General features: G+C 38.4%; 1 protein-coding gene across 1 annotated transcript in view; it reads left to right on the forward strand.

Annotated features, from left to right (window-relative positions):
* The window catches only part of LOC130308375 (zinc finger protein 420-like), a 201,175-nt gene continuing 182,808 nt past the window's right edge, over positions 1-18,367 (forward strand). Inside the window, exons 1-5 of the mRNA XM_056552244.1 lie at positions 1-395; positions 13,645-13,788; positions 14,846-15,025; positions 17,289-17,415; positions 17,513-17,583. Coding sequence (XP_056408219.1) covers positions 300-395; positions 13,645-13,788; positions 14,846-15,025; positions 17,289-17,415; positions 17,513-17,583 — 618 coding nt within the window. The 5' untranslated portion in view covers positions 1-299. The remainder of the gene's footprint in view (positions 396-13,644; positions 13,789-14,845; positions 15,026-17,288; positions 17,416-17,512; positions 17,584-18,367) is intronic.

Below are 18,367 nucleotides of genomic sequence, written 5' to 3' on the forward strand. Positions count from 1 at the left end.
AATAATAAGAAGGTTAGTGCAGTCGATACTGGTTACCGATCCAGTCTGGCGGATCCTCCTCTTTGGGATCAGTTTCTGAGACTCCATAATTGGAGCTAAATCTGATTTTCGGGAATGTTACCTGTGAAGGTCATGTGACGAGCTGCTTTGTATATTCCTTATATATATATTAACCACAACAAACCTTATATAATCTAATCTCTGAGATTCACTGCTACGCTCCGCCCACTCCTGTCACATGACCATCCTCACAGGTCCTTCAAGGCAATTTCTCCCTTACTGCTGAGCTCCGCCCCCACATGTACTGGTCACATGATTGTGACATCATCACAGGTCCTACACCTCCAGCATCAAGGAGATACAGAGCAGGTCCTGGTCGGGCAGTCAAAAGTAAGGTGATTACAGGAGGGATTTGTTACAGTGTGTCACCCCGGTAGTAAGGAGATTACATGTGATGTGGCCCCTGTATGATATATATAATAAGTGAGGATGTGTATGTGATATATGATGTGACCCCTGTATGATATATATAATAAGTGAGGATGTGTATGTGATATATGATGTGGTCCCTGTATGATATATATAATAAGTGAGGATGTGTATGTGATATATGATGTGACCCCTGTATGATATATATAATAAGTGAGGATGTGTATGTGATATATGATGTGGTCCCTGTATGATATATATAATAAGTGAGGATGTGTATGTGATATATGATGTGACCCCTGTATGATATATATAAGTGAGGATGTGTATGTGATATATGATGTGACCCCTGTATGATATATATAATAAGTGAGGATGTGTATGTGATATATGATGTGGTCCCTGTATGATATATATAATAAGTGAGGATGTGTATGTGATATATGATGTGGCCCCTGTATGATATATATAATAAGTGAGGATGTGTATGTGATATATGATGTGGCCCCTGTATGATATATATAATAAGTGAGGATGTGTATGTGATATATGATGTGATCCCTGTATGATATATATAATAAGTGAGGATGTGTATGTGATATATAATGTGACCCCTGTATGATATATATAATAAGTGAGGATGTGTATGTGATATATGATGTGACCCCTGTATGATATATATAATAAGTGAGGATGTGTATGTGATATATGATGTGACCCCTGTATGATATATATAAGTGAGGATGTGTATGTGATATATGATGTGACCCCTGTATGATATATATAATAAGTGAGGATGTGTATGTGATATATGATGTGGTCCCTGTATGATATATATATAATAAGTGAGGATGTGTATGTGATATATGATGTGACCCCTGTATGATATATATAATAAGTGAGGATGTGTATGTGATATATGATGTGGTCCCTGTATGATATATATAATAAGTGAGGATGTGTATGTGATATATGATGTGACCCCTGTATGATATATATAAGTGAGGATGTGTATGTGATATATGATGTGACCCCTGTATGATATATATAATAAGTGAGGATGTGTATGTGATATATGATGTGGTCCCTGTATGATATATATAATAAGTGAGGATGTGTATGTGATATATGATGTGGCCCCTGTATGATATATATAATAAGTGAGGATGTGTATGTGATATATGATGTGGCCCCTGTATGATATATATAATAAGTGAGGATGTGTATGTGATATATGATGTGATCCCTGTATGATATATATAATAAGTGAGGATGTGTATGTGATATATAATGTGACCCCTGTATGATATATATAATAAGTGAGGATGTGTATGTGATATATGATGTGACCCCTGTATGATATATATAATAAGTGAGGATGTGTATGTGATATATGATGTGACCCCTGTATGATATATATAAGTGAGGATGTGTATGTGATATATGATGTGACCCCTGTATGATATATATAATAAGTGAGGATGTGTATGTGATATATGATGTGGCCCCTGTATGATATATATAATAAGTGAGGATGTGTATGTGATATATGATGTGATCCCTGTATGATATATAATAAGTGAGGATGTGTATGTGATATGTGATGTGACCCCTGTATGATATATATAATAAGTGAGGATGTGTATATGACATATGATGTGATCCCTGTATGATATATAATAAGTGAGGATGTGTATGTGATATATGATGTGACCCCTGTATGATATATATAATAAGTGAGGATGTGTATGTGATATATGATGTGATCCCTGTATGATATATATAATAAGTGAGGATGTGTATGTGATATATGATATGGCCCCTGTATGATATATATAATAAGTGAGGATGTGTATGTGATATATGATGTGGCTCCTGTATGATATATATATAATAAGTGAGGATGTGTATGTGATATATGATGTGATCCCTGTATGATATATATAATAAGTGAGGATGTGTATGTGATATATGATGTGATCCCTGTATGATATATATAATAAGTGAGGATGTGTATGTGATATATGATGTGGTCCCTGTATGATATATATAATAAGTGAGGATGTGTATGTGATATATGATGTGGCCCCTGTATGATATATAATAAGTGAGGATGTGTATGTGACATATGATGTGACCCCTGTATGATATATATAATAAGTGAGGATGTGTATGTGATATATGATGTGGCCCCTGTATGATATATATAATAAGTGAGGATGTGTATGTGATATATGATGTGGCTCCTGTATGATATATATATAATAAGTGAGGATGTGTATGTGATATATGATGTGGCTCCTGTATGATATATATAATAAGTGAGGATGTGTATGTGATATATGATGTGGTCCCTGTATGATATATAATAAGTGAGGATGTGTATATGACATATGATGAGGTCCCTGTATGATATATATATAATAAGTGAGGATGTGTATGTGATATATGATGTGGTCCCTGTATGATATATATGTGAGGATGTGTATGTGATATGATGTGGTCCCTGTATGATATATATAATAAGTGAGGATGTGTATGTGATATATGATGTGATCCCTGTATGATATATAATAAGTGAGGATGTGTATGTGATATATGATGTGACCCCTGTATGATATATATATATAATAAGTGAGGATGTGTATGTGATATATGATGTGGTCCCTGTATGATATACATAATAAGTGAGGATGTGTATGTGATATATGATGTGGTCCCTGTATGATATATATGTGAGGATGTGTATGTGATATATGATGTGACCCCTGTATGATATATATAATAAGTGAGGATGTGTATGTGATATGATGTGGTCCCTGTATGATATATATAATAAGTGAGGATGTGTATGTGATATATGATGTGATCCCTGTATGATATATAATAAGTGAGGATGTGTATGTGATATATGATGTGACCCCTGTATGATATATATATATAATAAGTGAGGATGTGTATGTGATATATGATGTGGTCCCTGTATGATATACATAATAAGTGAGGATGTGTATGTGATATATGATGTGACCCCTGTATGATATATATATATATAATAAGTGAGGATGTGTATGTGACATATGATGTGACCCCTGTATGATATATATAAGTGAGGATGTGTATGTGATATATGATGTGGTCCCTGTATGATATATATAATAAGTGAGGATGTGTATGTGATATATGATGTGATCCCTGTATGATATATATAATAAGTGAGGATGTGTATGTGATATATGATGTGGTCCCTGTATGATATATATAATAAGTGAGGATGTGTATGTGATATATGATGTGATCCCTGTATGATATATAATAAGTGAGGATGTGTATGTGATATATGATGTGATCCCTGTATGATATATATAATAAGTGAGGATGTGTATGTGATATATGATGTGGCCCCTGTATGATATATATAATAAGTGAGGATGTGTATGTGATATATGATGTGACCCCTGTATGATATATATAATAAGTGAGGATGTGTATGTGATATATGATGTGACCCCTGTATGATATATATAATAAGTGAGGATGTGTATGTGATATATAATGTGATCCCTGTATGATATATATAATAAGTGAGGATGTGTATGTGATATATAATGTGATCCCTGTATGATATATATAATAAGTGAGGATGTGTATGTGATATATAATGTGATCCCTGTATGATATATATAATAAGTGAGGATGTGTATGTGATATATGATGTGGCCCCTGTATGATATATATAATAAGTGAGGATGTGTATGTGATATATGATGTGATCCCTGTATGATATATATATAAGTGAGGATGTGTATGTGATATATGATGTGGCCCCTGTATGATATATAATAAGTGAGGATGTGTATGTGATATATGATGTGACCCCTGTATGATATATATAATAAGTGAGGATGTGTATGTGATATATGATGTGGTCCCTGTATGATATATATAATAAGTGAGGATGTGTATGTGATATATGATGTGGTCCCTGTATGATATATATAATAAGTGAGGATGTGTATGTGATATATGATGTGGCTCCTGTATGATATATATAAGTGAGGATGTGTATGTGATATATGATGTGGTCCCTGTATGAAATATATGTGAGGATGTGTATGTGATATCTGATGTGGCCCCTGTATGATATATATATAATAAGTGAGGATGTGTATGTGATATATGATGTGATCCCTGTATGATATATATAATAAGTGAGGATGTGTATGTGATATATGATGTGACCCCTGTATGATATATATAATAAGTGAGGATGTGTATGTGATATATGATGTGATCCCTGTATGATATATATATAATAAGTGAGGATGTGTATGTGACATATGATGTGGCCCCTGTATGATATATATATAATAAGTGAGGATGTGTATGTGACATATGATGTGGCCCCTGTATGATATATAATAAGTGAGGATGTGTATGTGACATATGATGTGATCCCTGTGTATATATATATATATATATATATATAATAAGTGAGGATGTATATGTGATATATGATGTGGCCCCTGTATGATATATATATAATAAGTGAGGATGTGTATGTGATATATGATGTGGCCCCTGTATGATATATAATAAGTGAGGATGTGTATATGACATATGATGTGACCCCTGTATGATAAATATATAATAAGTGAGGATGTGTATGTGATATATGATGTGACCCCTGTATGATATATATAAGTGAGGATGTGTATTTGATATATGATGTGGTCCCTGTATGATATATATAATAAGTGAGGATGTGTATGTGATATATTGTGTGATCCCTGTATGATATATAATAAGTGAGGATGTGTATGTGATATATGATGTGGCCCCTGTATGATATATATAATAAGTGAGTATGTGTATGTGATATATGATGTGATCCCTGTATGATATATATAATAAGTGAGGATGTGTATGTGATATATGATGTGACCCCTGTATGATATATATGATAAGTGAGGATGTGTATGTGATATATGATGTGGTTCCTGTATGATATATATAATAAGTGAGGATGTGTATGTGATATATGATGTGATCCCTGTATGATATATATATAATAAGTGAGGATGTGTATGTGACATATGATGTGACCCCTGTTTGATATATATAATAAATGAGGAGGTAAATGTGACATATGATGTGGCCCCTGTATGATATATAATAAGTGAGGAGGTGAATTTGATATATGATGTGATCCCTGTATGATATATAATAAGTGAGGATGTGTATGTGATATATGATGTGGTCCCTGTATGATATATAATAAGTGAGGATGTGTATGTGATATATGATGTGGTTCCTGTATGATATATATAATAAGTGAGGATGTGTATGTGATATATGATGTGATCCCTGTATGATATATAATAAGTGAGGATGTGTATGTGATATATGATGTGGCCCCTGTATAATATATATATATAATAAGTGAGGATGTGTATGTGATATATGATGTGACCCCTGTATGATATATATAATAAGTGAGGATGTGTATGTGATATATGATGTGATCCCTGTATGATATATATAATAAGTGAGGATGTGTATGTGATATATGATGTGACCCCTGTATGTTATATAATAAGTGAGGATGTGTATGTGATATATGATGTGGTTCCTGTATGATATATATAATAAGTGAGGATGTGTATGTGATATATGATGTGATCCCTGTATGATATATATATAATAAGTGAGGATGTGTATGTGATATATGATGTGACCCCTGTATGATATATATAATAAGTGAGGATGTGTATGTGATATATGATGTGACCCCTGTATGATATATATAATAAGTGAGGATGTGTATGTGATATATGATGAGGTCCCTGTATGATATATATAATAAGTGAGGATGTGTATGTGATATATGATGTGATCCCTGTATGATATATATAAGTGAGGATGTGTATGTGATATATGATGTGACCCCTGTATGTTATATAATAAGTGAGGATGTGTATGTGATATATGATGTGGTTCCTGTATGATATATATAATAAGTGAGGATGTGTATGTGATATATGATGTGGTCCCTGTATGATATATATGTGAGGATGTGTATGTGACATATGATGTGATCCCTGTATGATATATATAATAGGTGAGGATGTGTATGTGATATATGAAGTGGCCCCTGTATGATATATATAATAAGTGAGGATGTGTATGTGATATATGATGTGACCCCTGTATGATATATATAATAAGTGAGGATGTGTATGTGATATATGATGTGATCCCTGTATGATATATATAATAAGTGAGGATGTGTATGTGATATATGATGTGGTCCCTGTATGATATATATAATAAGTGAGGATGTGTATGTGACATATGATGTGGCCCCTGTATGATATATAATAAGTGAGGATGTGTATGTGACATATGATGTGATCCCTGTATGATATATATAATAAGTGAGGATGTGTATGTGACATATGATGTGGCCCCTGTATGATATATATAATAAGTAAGGATGTGTATGTGACATATGATGTGGCCCCTGTATGATATATATAATAAGTGAGGATGTGTATGTGATATATGATGTGGTCCCTGTATGATATATATATATATAAGTGAGGATGTATATGTGATATATGATGTGGCCCCTGTATGATATATATATAATAAGTGAGGATGTGTATATGACATATGATGTGGCCCCTGTATGATATATATAATAAGTGAGGATGTGTATGTGACATATGATGTGACCCCTGTATGATAAATATATAAGTGAGGATGTGTATGTGACATATGATGTGGCCCCTGTATGATATATATAATAAGTGAGGATGTGTATGTGATATATGATGTGGTTCCTGTATGATATATATAATAAGTGAGGATGTGTATGTGATATATGATGTGGTCCCTGTATGATATATATGTGAGGATGTGTATGTGATATATGATGTGACCCCTGTATGATATATATAATAAGTGAGGATGTGTATGTGATATATGATGTGATCCCTGTATGATATATAATAAGTGAGGATGTGTATGTGACATATGATGTGATCCCTGTGTGTATATATATATATATATAATAAGTGAGGATGTATATGTGATATATGATGTGGCCCCTGTATGATATATAATAAGTGAGGATGTGTATGTGACATATGATGTGATCCCTGTATGGTATATATAATAAGTGAGGATGTGTATATGACATATGATGTGGCCCCTGTATGGTATATATAATAAGTGAGGATGTGTATGTGATATATGATGTGGCCCCTGTATGATATATATAATAAGTGAGGATATGTATGTGATATATGATGTGACCCCTGTATGATATATATAAGTGAGGATGTGTATGTGATATATGATGTGGTTCCTGTATGATATATATAATAAGTGAGGATGTGTATGTGATATATGATGTGGTCCCTGTATGATATATATAATAAGTGAGGATGTGTATGTGACATATGATGTGGCCCCTGTATGATATATATAATAAGTGAGGATGTGTATGTGATATATGATGTGATCCCTGTGTGTATATATATATAAGTGAGGATGTGTATATGACATATGATGTGGCCCCTGTATGGTATATATAATAAGTGAGGATGTGTATGTGATATATGATGTGGCCCCTGTATGATATATATAATAAGTGAGGATATGTATGTGATATATGATGTGACCCCTGTATGATATATATAAGTGAGGATGTGTATGTGATATATGATGTGGTTCCTGTATGATATATATAATAAGTGAGGATGTGTATGTGATATATGATGTGGTCCCTGTATGATATATATAATAAGTGAGGATGTGTATGTGACATATGATGTGGCCCCTGTATGATATATATAATAAGTGAGGATGTGTATGTGATATATGATGTGATCCCTGTGTGTATATATATATAAGTGAGGATGTGTATATGACATATGATGTGACCCCTGTATGATATATATAATAAGTGAGGATGTGTATGTGATATATCATGTGACCCCTGTATGATATATATAATAAGTGAGGATGTGTATGTGATATATGATGTGATCCCTGTATGATATATATAATAAGTGAGGATGTGTATGTGATATATGATGTGACCCCTGTATGATATATATATAAGTGAGGATGTGTATGTGACATATGATGTGGCCCCTGTATGATATATATAATAAGTGAGGATGTGTATGTGATATATGATGTGATCCCTGTATGATATATAAGTGAGGATGTGTATGTGACATATGATGTGGTCCCTGTATGATATATATATAAGTGAGGATGTGTATGTGATATATGATGTGACCCCTGTATGATATATATAATAAGTGAGGATGTGTATGTGACATATGATGTGACCCCTGTATGATATATATAATAAGTGAGGATGTGTATGTGATATATGATGTGACCCCTGTATGATATATATAATAAGTGAGGATGTGTATGTGATATATGATGTGGCCCCTGTATGATATATAATAAGTGAGGATGTGTATGTGATATATGATGTGACCCCTGTATGATATATATAATAAGTGAGGATGTGTGTGTGACATATGATGTGGCCCCTGTATGATATATAATAAGTGAGGATGTGTATGTGACATATGATGTGATCCCTGTGTGTATATATATATATATATAATAAGTGAGGATGTATATGTGATATATGATGTGGCCCCTGTATGATATATAATAAGTGAGGATGTGTATGTGACATATGATGTGATCCCTGTGTGTATATATATATAAGTGAGGATGTGTATATGACATATGATGTGGCCCCTGTATGGTATATATAATAAGTGAGGATGTGTATGTGATATATGATGTGGCCCCTGTATGATATATATAATAAGTGAGGATATGTATGTGATATATGATGTGACCCCTGTATGATATATATAAGTGAGGATGTGTATGTGATATATGATGTGGTTCCTGTATGATATATATAATAAGTGAGGATGTGTATGTGATATATGATGTGGTCCCTGTATGATATATATAATAAGTGAGGATGTGTATGTGACATATGATGTGGCCCCTGTATGATATATATAATAAGTGAGGATGTGTATGTGATATATGATGTGATCCCTGTGTGTATATATATATAAGTGAGGATGTGTATATGACATATGATGTGACCCCTGTATGATATATATAATAAGTGAGGATGTGTATGTGATATATCATGTGACCCCTGTATGATATATATAATAAGTGAGGATGTGTATGTGATATATGATGTGATCCCTGTATGATATATATAATAAGTGAGGATGTGTATGTGATATATGATGTGACCCCTGTATGATATATATATAAGTGAGGATGTGTATGTGACATATGATGTGGCCCCTGTATGATATATATAATAAGTGAGGATGTGTATGTGATATATGATGTGATCCCTGTATGATATATAAGTGAGGATGTGTATGTGACATATGATGTGGTCCCTGTATGATATATATATAAGTGAGGATGTGTATGTGATATATGATGTGACCCCTGTATGATATATATATAATAAGTGAGGATGTGTATGTGACATATGATGTGACCCCTGTATGATATATATAATAAGTGAGGATGTGTATGTGATATATGATGTGACCCCTGTATGATATATATAATAAGTGAGGATGTGTATGTGATATATGATGTGGCCCCTGTATGATATATAATAAGTGAGGATGTGTATGTGATATATGATGTGACCCCTGTATGATATATATAATAAGTGAGGATGTGTGTGTGACATATGATGTGACCCCTGTATGATATATATAATAAGTGAGGATGTGTATGTGATATATGATGTGGTCCCTGTATGATATATATAATAAGTGAGGATGTGTATGTGATATATTATGTGGTCCCTGTATGATATATATAGTAAGTGAGGATGTGTATGTGATATATGATGTGGTCCCTGTATGATATATATAATAAGTGAGGATGTGTATGTGATATATGTTGTGGCTCCTGTATGATATATATAATAAGTGAGGATGTGTATGTGACATATGATGTGGTCCCTGTATGATATATATAATAAGTGAGGATGTGATATATGATGTGGCTCCTGTATGATATATATAATAAGTGAGGATGTGTATGTGATATATGATGTGGTCCCTGTATGATATATATAATAAGTGAGGATGTGTATGTGATATATGATGTGACCCCTGTATGATATATATAATAAGTGAGGATGTGTATGTGATATATGATGTGATCCCTGTATGATATATATATAATAAGTGAGGATGTGTATGTGATATATGATGTGATCCCTGTATGATATATATAATAAGTGAGGATGTGTATGTGATATATGATGTGGCTCCTGTATGATAAATATAATAAGTGAGGATGTGTATGTGACATATGATGTGGTCCCTGTATGATATATATAATAAGTGAGGATGTGTATGTGATATATGATGTGGTCCCTGTATGATATATATAATAAGTGAGGATGTGTATGTGACATATGATGTGACCCCTGTATGATATATATATAATAAGTGAGGATGTGTATGTGATATATGATGTGACCCCTGTATGATATATATAATAAGTGAGGATGTGTATGTGATATATGATGTGATCCCTGTATGATATATATATAATAAGTGAGGATGTGTATGTGATATATGATGTGATCCCTGTATGATATATAATAAGTGAGGATGTGTATGTGACATATGATGTGATCCCTGTATGATATATAATAAGTGAGGATGTGTATGTGACATATGATGTGGTCCCTGTATGATATATAATAAGTGAGGATGTGTATGTGATATATGATGTGGCCCTTGTATGATATATATAATAAGTGAGGATGTGTATGTGATATATGATGTGACCCCTGTATGATATATATAATAAGTGAGGATGTGTATGTGATATATGATGTGGCCCCTGTATGATATATAATAAGTGAGGATGTGTATGTGATATATGATGTGACCCCTGTATGATATATATAATAAGTGAGGATGTGTGTGTGACATATGATGTGGCCCCTGTATGATATATAATAAGTGAGGATGTGTATGTGATATATGATGTGGCCCTTGTATGATATATATAATAAGTGAGGATGTGTATGTGATATATGATGTGACCCCTGTATGATATATATAATAAGTGAGGATGTGATATATGATGTGGTCCCTGTATGATATATATAATAAGTGAGGATGTGTATGTGATATATGATGTGGTCCCTGTATGATATATATATAATAAGTGAGGATGTGTATGTGACATATGATGTGGTCCCTGTATGATATATATAATAAGTGAGGATGTGTATGTGATATATGATGTGGTCCCTGTATGATATATATAATAAGTGAGGATGTGTATGTGACATATGATGTGACCCCTGTATGATATATATATAATAAGTGAGGATGTGTATGTGATATATGATGTGGTCCCTGTATGATAAATACAATAAGTGAGGATGTGTATGTGATATATGATGTGACCCCTGTATGATATATATAATAAGTGAGGATGTGTATGTGACATATGATGTGGTCCCTGTATGATATATATAATAAGTGAGGATGTGTATGTGATATATGATGTGGTCCCTGTATGATATATAATAAGTGAGGATGTGTATGTGATATATGATGTGGCCCTTGTATGATATATATAATAAGTGAGGATGTGTATGTGACATATGATGTGACCCCTGTATGATATATATAATAAGTGAGGATGTGTATGTGACATATGATGTGATCCCTGTATGATATATATAATAAGTGAGGATGTGTATGTGATATATGATGTGATCCCTGTATGATATATATAATAAGTGAGGATGTGTATGTGATATATGATGTGGTCCCTGTATGATAAATACAATAAGTGAGGATGTGTATGTGATATATGATGTGACCCCTGTATGATATATATAATAAGTGAGGATGTGTATGTGACATATGATGTGGTCCCTGTATGATATATATAATAAGTGAGGATGTGTATGTGATATATGATGTGGCTCCTGTATAATATATATAATAAGTGAGGATGTGTATGTGACATATGATGTGGTCCCTGTATGATATACCGTATTAATCGGCGTATAACACGCACTTTTTGGTCTAAAGTCTATGTGCGTGTTATACGCCGATAAGCCGCTGCAGTTCTATGATTTAAAGCGGGCGCTTTAAATCAATGAACTGCAGCGTCTTTGCAGGTGCAGAGACAGCCAGCGCTTCCGGCTTCTCTCCCCCTGCCTTTCCTTGGGTCTAGAGCCCTGCTGCCGGCCCTTCTCTCCCCCTGGCTATCGGCGCCGCTGCCCGTTCTCTCCCCCTGACTATCGGTGCCGGCGCCCCATTGCCGGCGCCGATAGCCAGGGGGAGAGAAGTGGCGCCGGCAATGGGGCAGCGGCGCCGACAGCCAGGGGGAGAGAAGGGGCAGCGGCACCCATTGCCGGCGCCACTGCCCCGTTGCCTCCCCCCATCCCCGGTTGCATAATTACCTGTTGCCGAGTTCGGGTCCGCGCTGCTTCAGGCCTCCGGCGCGCGTCCCCTGCGTCGTTGCTATGCGCTGCACTGCACGGCGCATGACGTCAGTGCGCCGCGCCGTGCAGTGCATAGCATCGACGCAGGGGACGCACGCTGGAGGCCTGAAGCAAACGGACCCGACCCTGGCAACAGGTAATTATGCAACCGGGGATGGGGGGAGGCAACGGGGCAGTGGCGCCGGCAATGGGTGCTGCTGCCCCTTCTCTCCCCCTGGCTGTCGGCACTGCTTCTCTCCCCCTGGCTATCGGCGCTGGCAATGGGGCGCCGGCAGCGATAGTCAGGGGGAGAAAACGGGCAGCGGCGCAGATAGCCAGGGGGAGAGAAGGGCCGGCAGCAGGGCTCTAGACCCCAGGAAAGGCAGTGGGAGAGAATCGGGCAGCGACGGCCTCTCTCCCCCTGCCTTTCCTGGGGGTGTATCGGGGTATACACGCGCACACACGCACCCTCATTTTACCATGGATATTTGGGTAAAAAACTTTTTTTACCCAAATATGCTTGGTAAAATGAGGGTGCGTGTTATAGGCCGGTGCGTGGTATACCCCGATAAATACGGTATATAATAAGTGAGGATGTGTATGTGATATATGATGTGGTCCCTGTAAGATTTAGGGCCCCTCCTTTTCTCATAAAGGCCTGGCAGGACTATCCCCTCCAGCTGACCCAGTTGTCTCCTCTTCTCCCGAATGATCCCCCAAGGATGGACAAGGACAGGAATGAGATGACTAAGAGAATATTACACTTCACCTTGGAGATCCTCCACCTGCTGACCGGAGAGGTGAGGTGACCCATCTACATTTCCACCGTTGTTATCCCCATCTACATTTCCACCATTGTTGTCCCCCCCCCATCTACATTTCCACCATTGTTGTCCCCCCCCCCCCTCATCTACATTTCCACCATTGTTGTCCCCATCTACATTTCCACCATTGTTGTCCCCATCTACATTTCCACCATTTTTGTCTCCATCTACATTTCCACCATTGTTGTCCCCCATCTACATTTCCACCATTGTTGTCCCCCCATCTCCATTTCCACCATTGTTGTCCCCATCTACATTTCCACCATTGTTGTCCCCATCTACATTTCCATTATTGTTATCCCCCCATCTCCATTTCCACCATTTTTGTCCCCATCTCCATTTCCACCATTTTTGTCCCCATCTACATTTCCACCATTGTTGTCCCCATCTACATTTCCAGCATTGTTGTCCCCCCCCCATCTACATTTCCAGCATTGTTGTCCCCCCATCTCCATTTCCAGCATTGTTGTCCCCCCCATCTCCATTTCCACCATTGTTGTCCCCATCTACATTTCCACCATTGTTGTCCCCATCTACATTTCCACCATTGTTGTCCCCATCTACATTTCCACTATTGTTGTCCCCCCGTCTATATTTCCACCATTGTTGTCCCCATCTACATTTCTACCATTTTTGTCCCCCATCTATATTTCGACCATTGTTGTCCCCCCATCTACATTTCCACCATTGTTGGCCCCATCTACATTTCCACCATTGTTGGCCCCATCTACATTTCCACCATTGTTGGCTCCATCTACATTTCCACCATTGTTGGCCCCATCTACATTTCCGCCATTGTTGTCCCCATCTACATTTCTGCCATTGTTGTCCCCCGTCTACATTTCCGCCATTGTTGTCCCCATCTTTGGAGCCGCTCTATGTTCTGGATGTTTCTTTGTAGGTGAGGTCTCCAGAACTGACCCCAGTATTCCAGATGTGCTCACTAGAGCTCTATACAGGGGGCACAATCTCCTCTTTGTAGTGAGGGAGGAATACTGGGGTCAGTCCCCTCATTGTCTCTCTCCATACACAGGATTACACCATAGTGAAGAAGACATGGGGGGAGTGTGTGGCCTCCAGCAGCCATCTCTATGAGTCAGAAGGACGGAGCAGGGCCCCGGGCCCTAATACAGAGCCTCCACCTCTTTCACAGATACATGAGGAGAAGATCCTAGAACTCACCCACAGGATCACTGAGCTGCTGACTGGAGAGGTGACACTGCTGGGACATTATACAGTAATGGAGGGGTCTGGTGATGATTAGAGAGGTGACCCTGCTGGGACATTATACAGTAATGGAGGGGTCTGGTGATGACTGGAGAGGTGACACTGCTGGGACATTATACAGTAATGGAGGGGTCTGGTGATGACTGGAGAGGTGACACTGCTGGGACATTATACAGTAATGGAGGGGTCTGGTGATGACTGGAGAGGTGACACTGCTGGGATATTATACAGTAATGGAGGGGTCTGGTGATGACTGGAGAGGTGACACTGCTGGGACATTATACAGTAATGGAGGGGTCTGGTGATGACTGGAGAGGTGACACTGCTGTGACATTATACAGTAATGGAGGGGTCTGGTGATGACTGGAGAGGTGACCCTGCTGGGACATTATACAGTAATGGAGGGGTCTGGTGATGACTGGAGAGGTGACACTGCTGGGCCATTATACAGTAATGGAGGGGTCTGGTGATGACTAGAGAGGTGACACTGCTGGGACATTATACAGTAATGGAGGGGTCTGGTGATGACTAGAGAGGTGACACTGCTGGGACATTATACAGTAATGGAGGGGTCTGGTGATGACTAGAGAGGTGACACTGCTGGGACATTATACAGTAATGGAGGGGTCTGGTGATGACTGGAGAGGTGACAGTGCTGGGACATTATACAGTAATGGAGGGGTCTGGTGATGATTAGAGAGGTGACACTGCTGGGACATTATACAGTAATGGAGGGGTCTGGTGATGACTAGAGAGGTGACACTGCTGGGACATTATACAGTAATGGAGGGGTCTTGTGATGACTGGAGAGGTGAGACTGCTGGGACATTATACAGTAATGGAGGGGTCTAGTGATGACTGGAGAGGTGAGACTGCTAGGACATTATACAGTAATGGAGGGGTCTGGTGATGACTGGAGAGGTGACACTGCTGGGACATTATACAGTAATGGAGGGGTCTGGTGATGACTGGAGAGGTGACACTGCTGGAACATTATACAATAATGGAGGGGTCTGGTGATGACTGGAGAGGTGACACTGCTGGGATATTATACAGTAATGAAGGGGTCTGGTGATTGGAGAGGTGACACTGCTGGGACATTATACAGTAATGGAGGGGTCTGGTGATGACTGGAGAGGTGACCCTGCTGGGACATTATACAGTAATGGAGGGGTCTGGTGATGACTGGAGAGGTGACCCTGCTGGGACATTATACAGTAATGGAGGGGTCTGGTGATGACGGGAGAGGTGACATTGCTGGGACATTATACAGTAATGGAGGGGTCTGGTGATGACTGGAGAGGTGACACTGCTGGGACATTATACAGTAATGGAGGGGTCTGGTGATGACTGGAGAGGTGACACTGCTGGGACATTATACAGTAATGGAGGGGTCTGGTGATGACTAGAGAGGTGACCCTGCTGGGACATTATACAGTAATGGAGGGGTCTGGTGATGAGGGGAGAGTTAACACTGCTGGAACATTATACAGTAATGGAGGGGTCTGGTGATGACTAGAGAGGTTACACTGCTGGGACATTATACAGTAATGGAGGGGTCTGGTGATGACTGGAGAGGTGACACTGCTAGGACATTATACAGTAATGGAAGGGTCTGGTGATGATTAGAGAGGTGACCCTGCTGGGACATTATACAGTAATGGAGGGGTCTGGTAATGACTGGAGAGGTGACCCTGCTGGGACATTATACAGTAATGGAGGGGTCTGGTAATGACTGGAGAGGTGACCCTGCTGGGACATTGTATAGTAATGGAGGGGTCTGGTGATGACTGGAGAGGTGACACTGCTGGGACATTATACAGTAATGGAGGGGTCTGGTGATGACTGGAGAGGTGACACTGCTGGTACATTATACAGTAATGGAGGGGTCTGGTGATGACTGGAGAGGTGACACTGCTGGGACATTATACAGTAATGGAGGGGTCTGGTGATGATTAGAGAGGTGACACTGCAGGGACATTATACAGTAATGGAGGGGTCTTGTGATGACTGGAGAGGTGACACTGCTGGGACATTATACAGTAATGGAGGAGTCTGGTGATGATTAGAGAGGTGACACTGCTGGGACATTATACAGTAATGGAGGGGTCTGGTGATGACTGGAGAGGTGACACTGCTGGGACATTATACAGTAATGGAGGGGTCTGGTGATGATTAGAGAGGTGACACTGCTGGGACATTATACAGTAATGGAGGGATCTGGTGATGACGGTATCATTGTGTGTCAGGTTCCTATAAGGTGTCAGGATGTGGCGGTCTATTTCTCCATGGAGGAGTGGGAGTATGTAGAAGGACACGAGGATCTGTACCAGGACATAGTCATGATGGAGGATCACCGGCCCCTCACATCACAAGGTAAGAAGAGACATATATATAGATATCACTCTCACTACCTAATAATATAGAAATCTATCCAGCACTGATGTATGCATTCCCTGTGTGCTCCCTACAGATGAAGTCATTGATAGAAATCCACCCGAGAGGTGTCCCTGTCCAGAAGGAAATGTCCCAGAGAACCATCAGGTAGATGAGGCTGATCCTATATCTCTATAGGGGGGTCCTGTAGTCATAGATGTGGGAATAGATTTTGGGGGTCTCTTATGTTGATCCTCCTGTCTGCTGTATTGTACTGAATTGTTCTTGATTATTTTATATCTGTACTGTAAGGATCCTAACCAGTCACTAACCTTCTCGGAGGGTAGCCCCCGCTCTGTGGCACCTGTCTGTAGAGGGATGTCCCCGTTTGGCATCTGGTTCTATCTTTCCTATATAAATGCAGACAAATCGTGTGGCCGTCTGTTTTTGGAGGGTCATATAGGATGGGGGGTCTACCATGTAGACATGAGGAATTTGGAATCTGCTATAGTTGATATTGTTTGTGAATTCCTGGGTGGGATTGGGACTTTGTTTATACCATTATAGACATGAGGAATCCGCAGCGTGCAGGAGCAATAGAGGGAAGCGAGCGGCACGTGTCCTCAGTGATGGGGTCATCGGATCTATGTTGGGCTGGATGTCTGCTCTGAACGAGAAGTCAGGTTCATCCATCACCGTGTTCTATGGCCTTCTACATTAACCCCTTAAGGACCAGGCCCATTTTCACCTTAAGGACAAGAGCATTTTTTGCACATTTGACCACTGTCACTTTAAGCATTAATAACTCTGGGAATGCGTTTACTTTTCAGTCTGATTCCGAGACAGTTTTTTCGTGACATATTCTACTTTGTTAGTGGTAAAATTTCGTCTATACTTTCATCATTTGTTGGTGAAAAATAAAAAAATTTGATTAAAAAAAATGTGAAAATTT

This window comes from Hyla sarda, chromosome 1, assembly GCF_029499605.1.
Source record: "Hyla sarda isolate aHylSar1 chromosome 1, aHylSar1.hap1, whole genome shotgun sequence".
Taxonomy (NCBI): Eukaryota; Metazoa; Chordata; class Amphibia; order Anura; family Hylidae; genus Hyla; species Hyla sarda.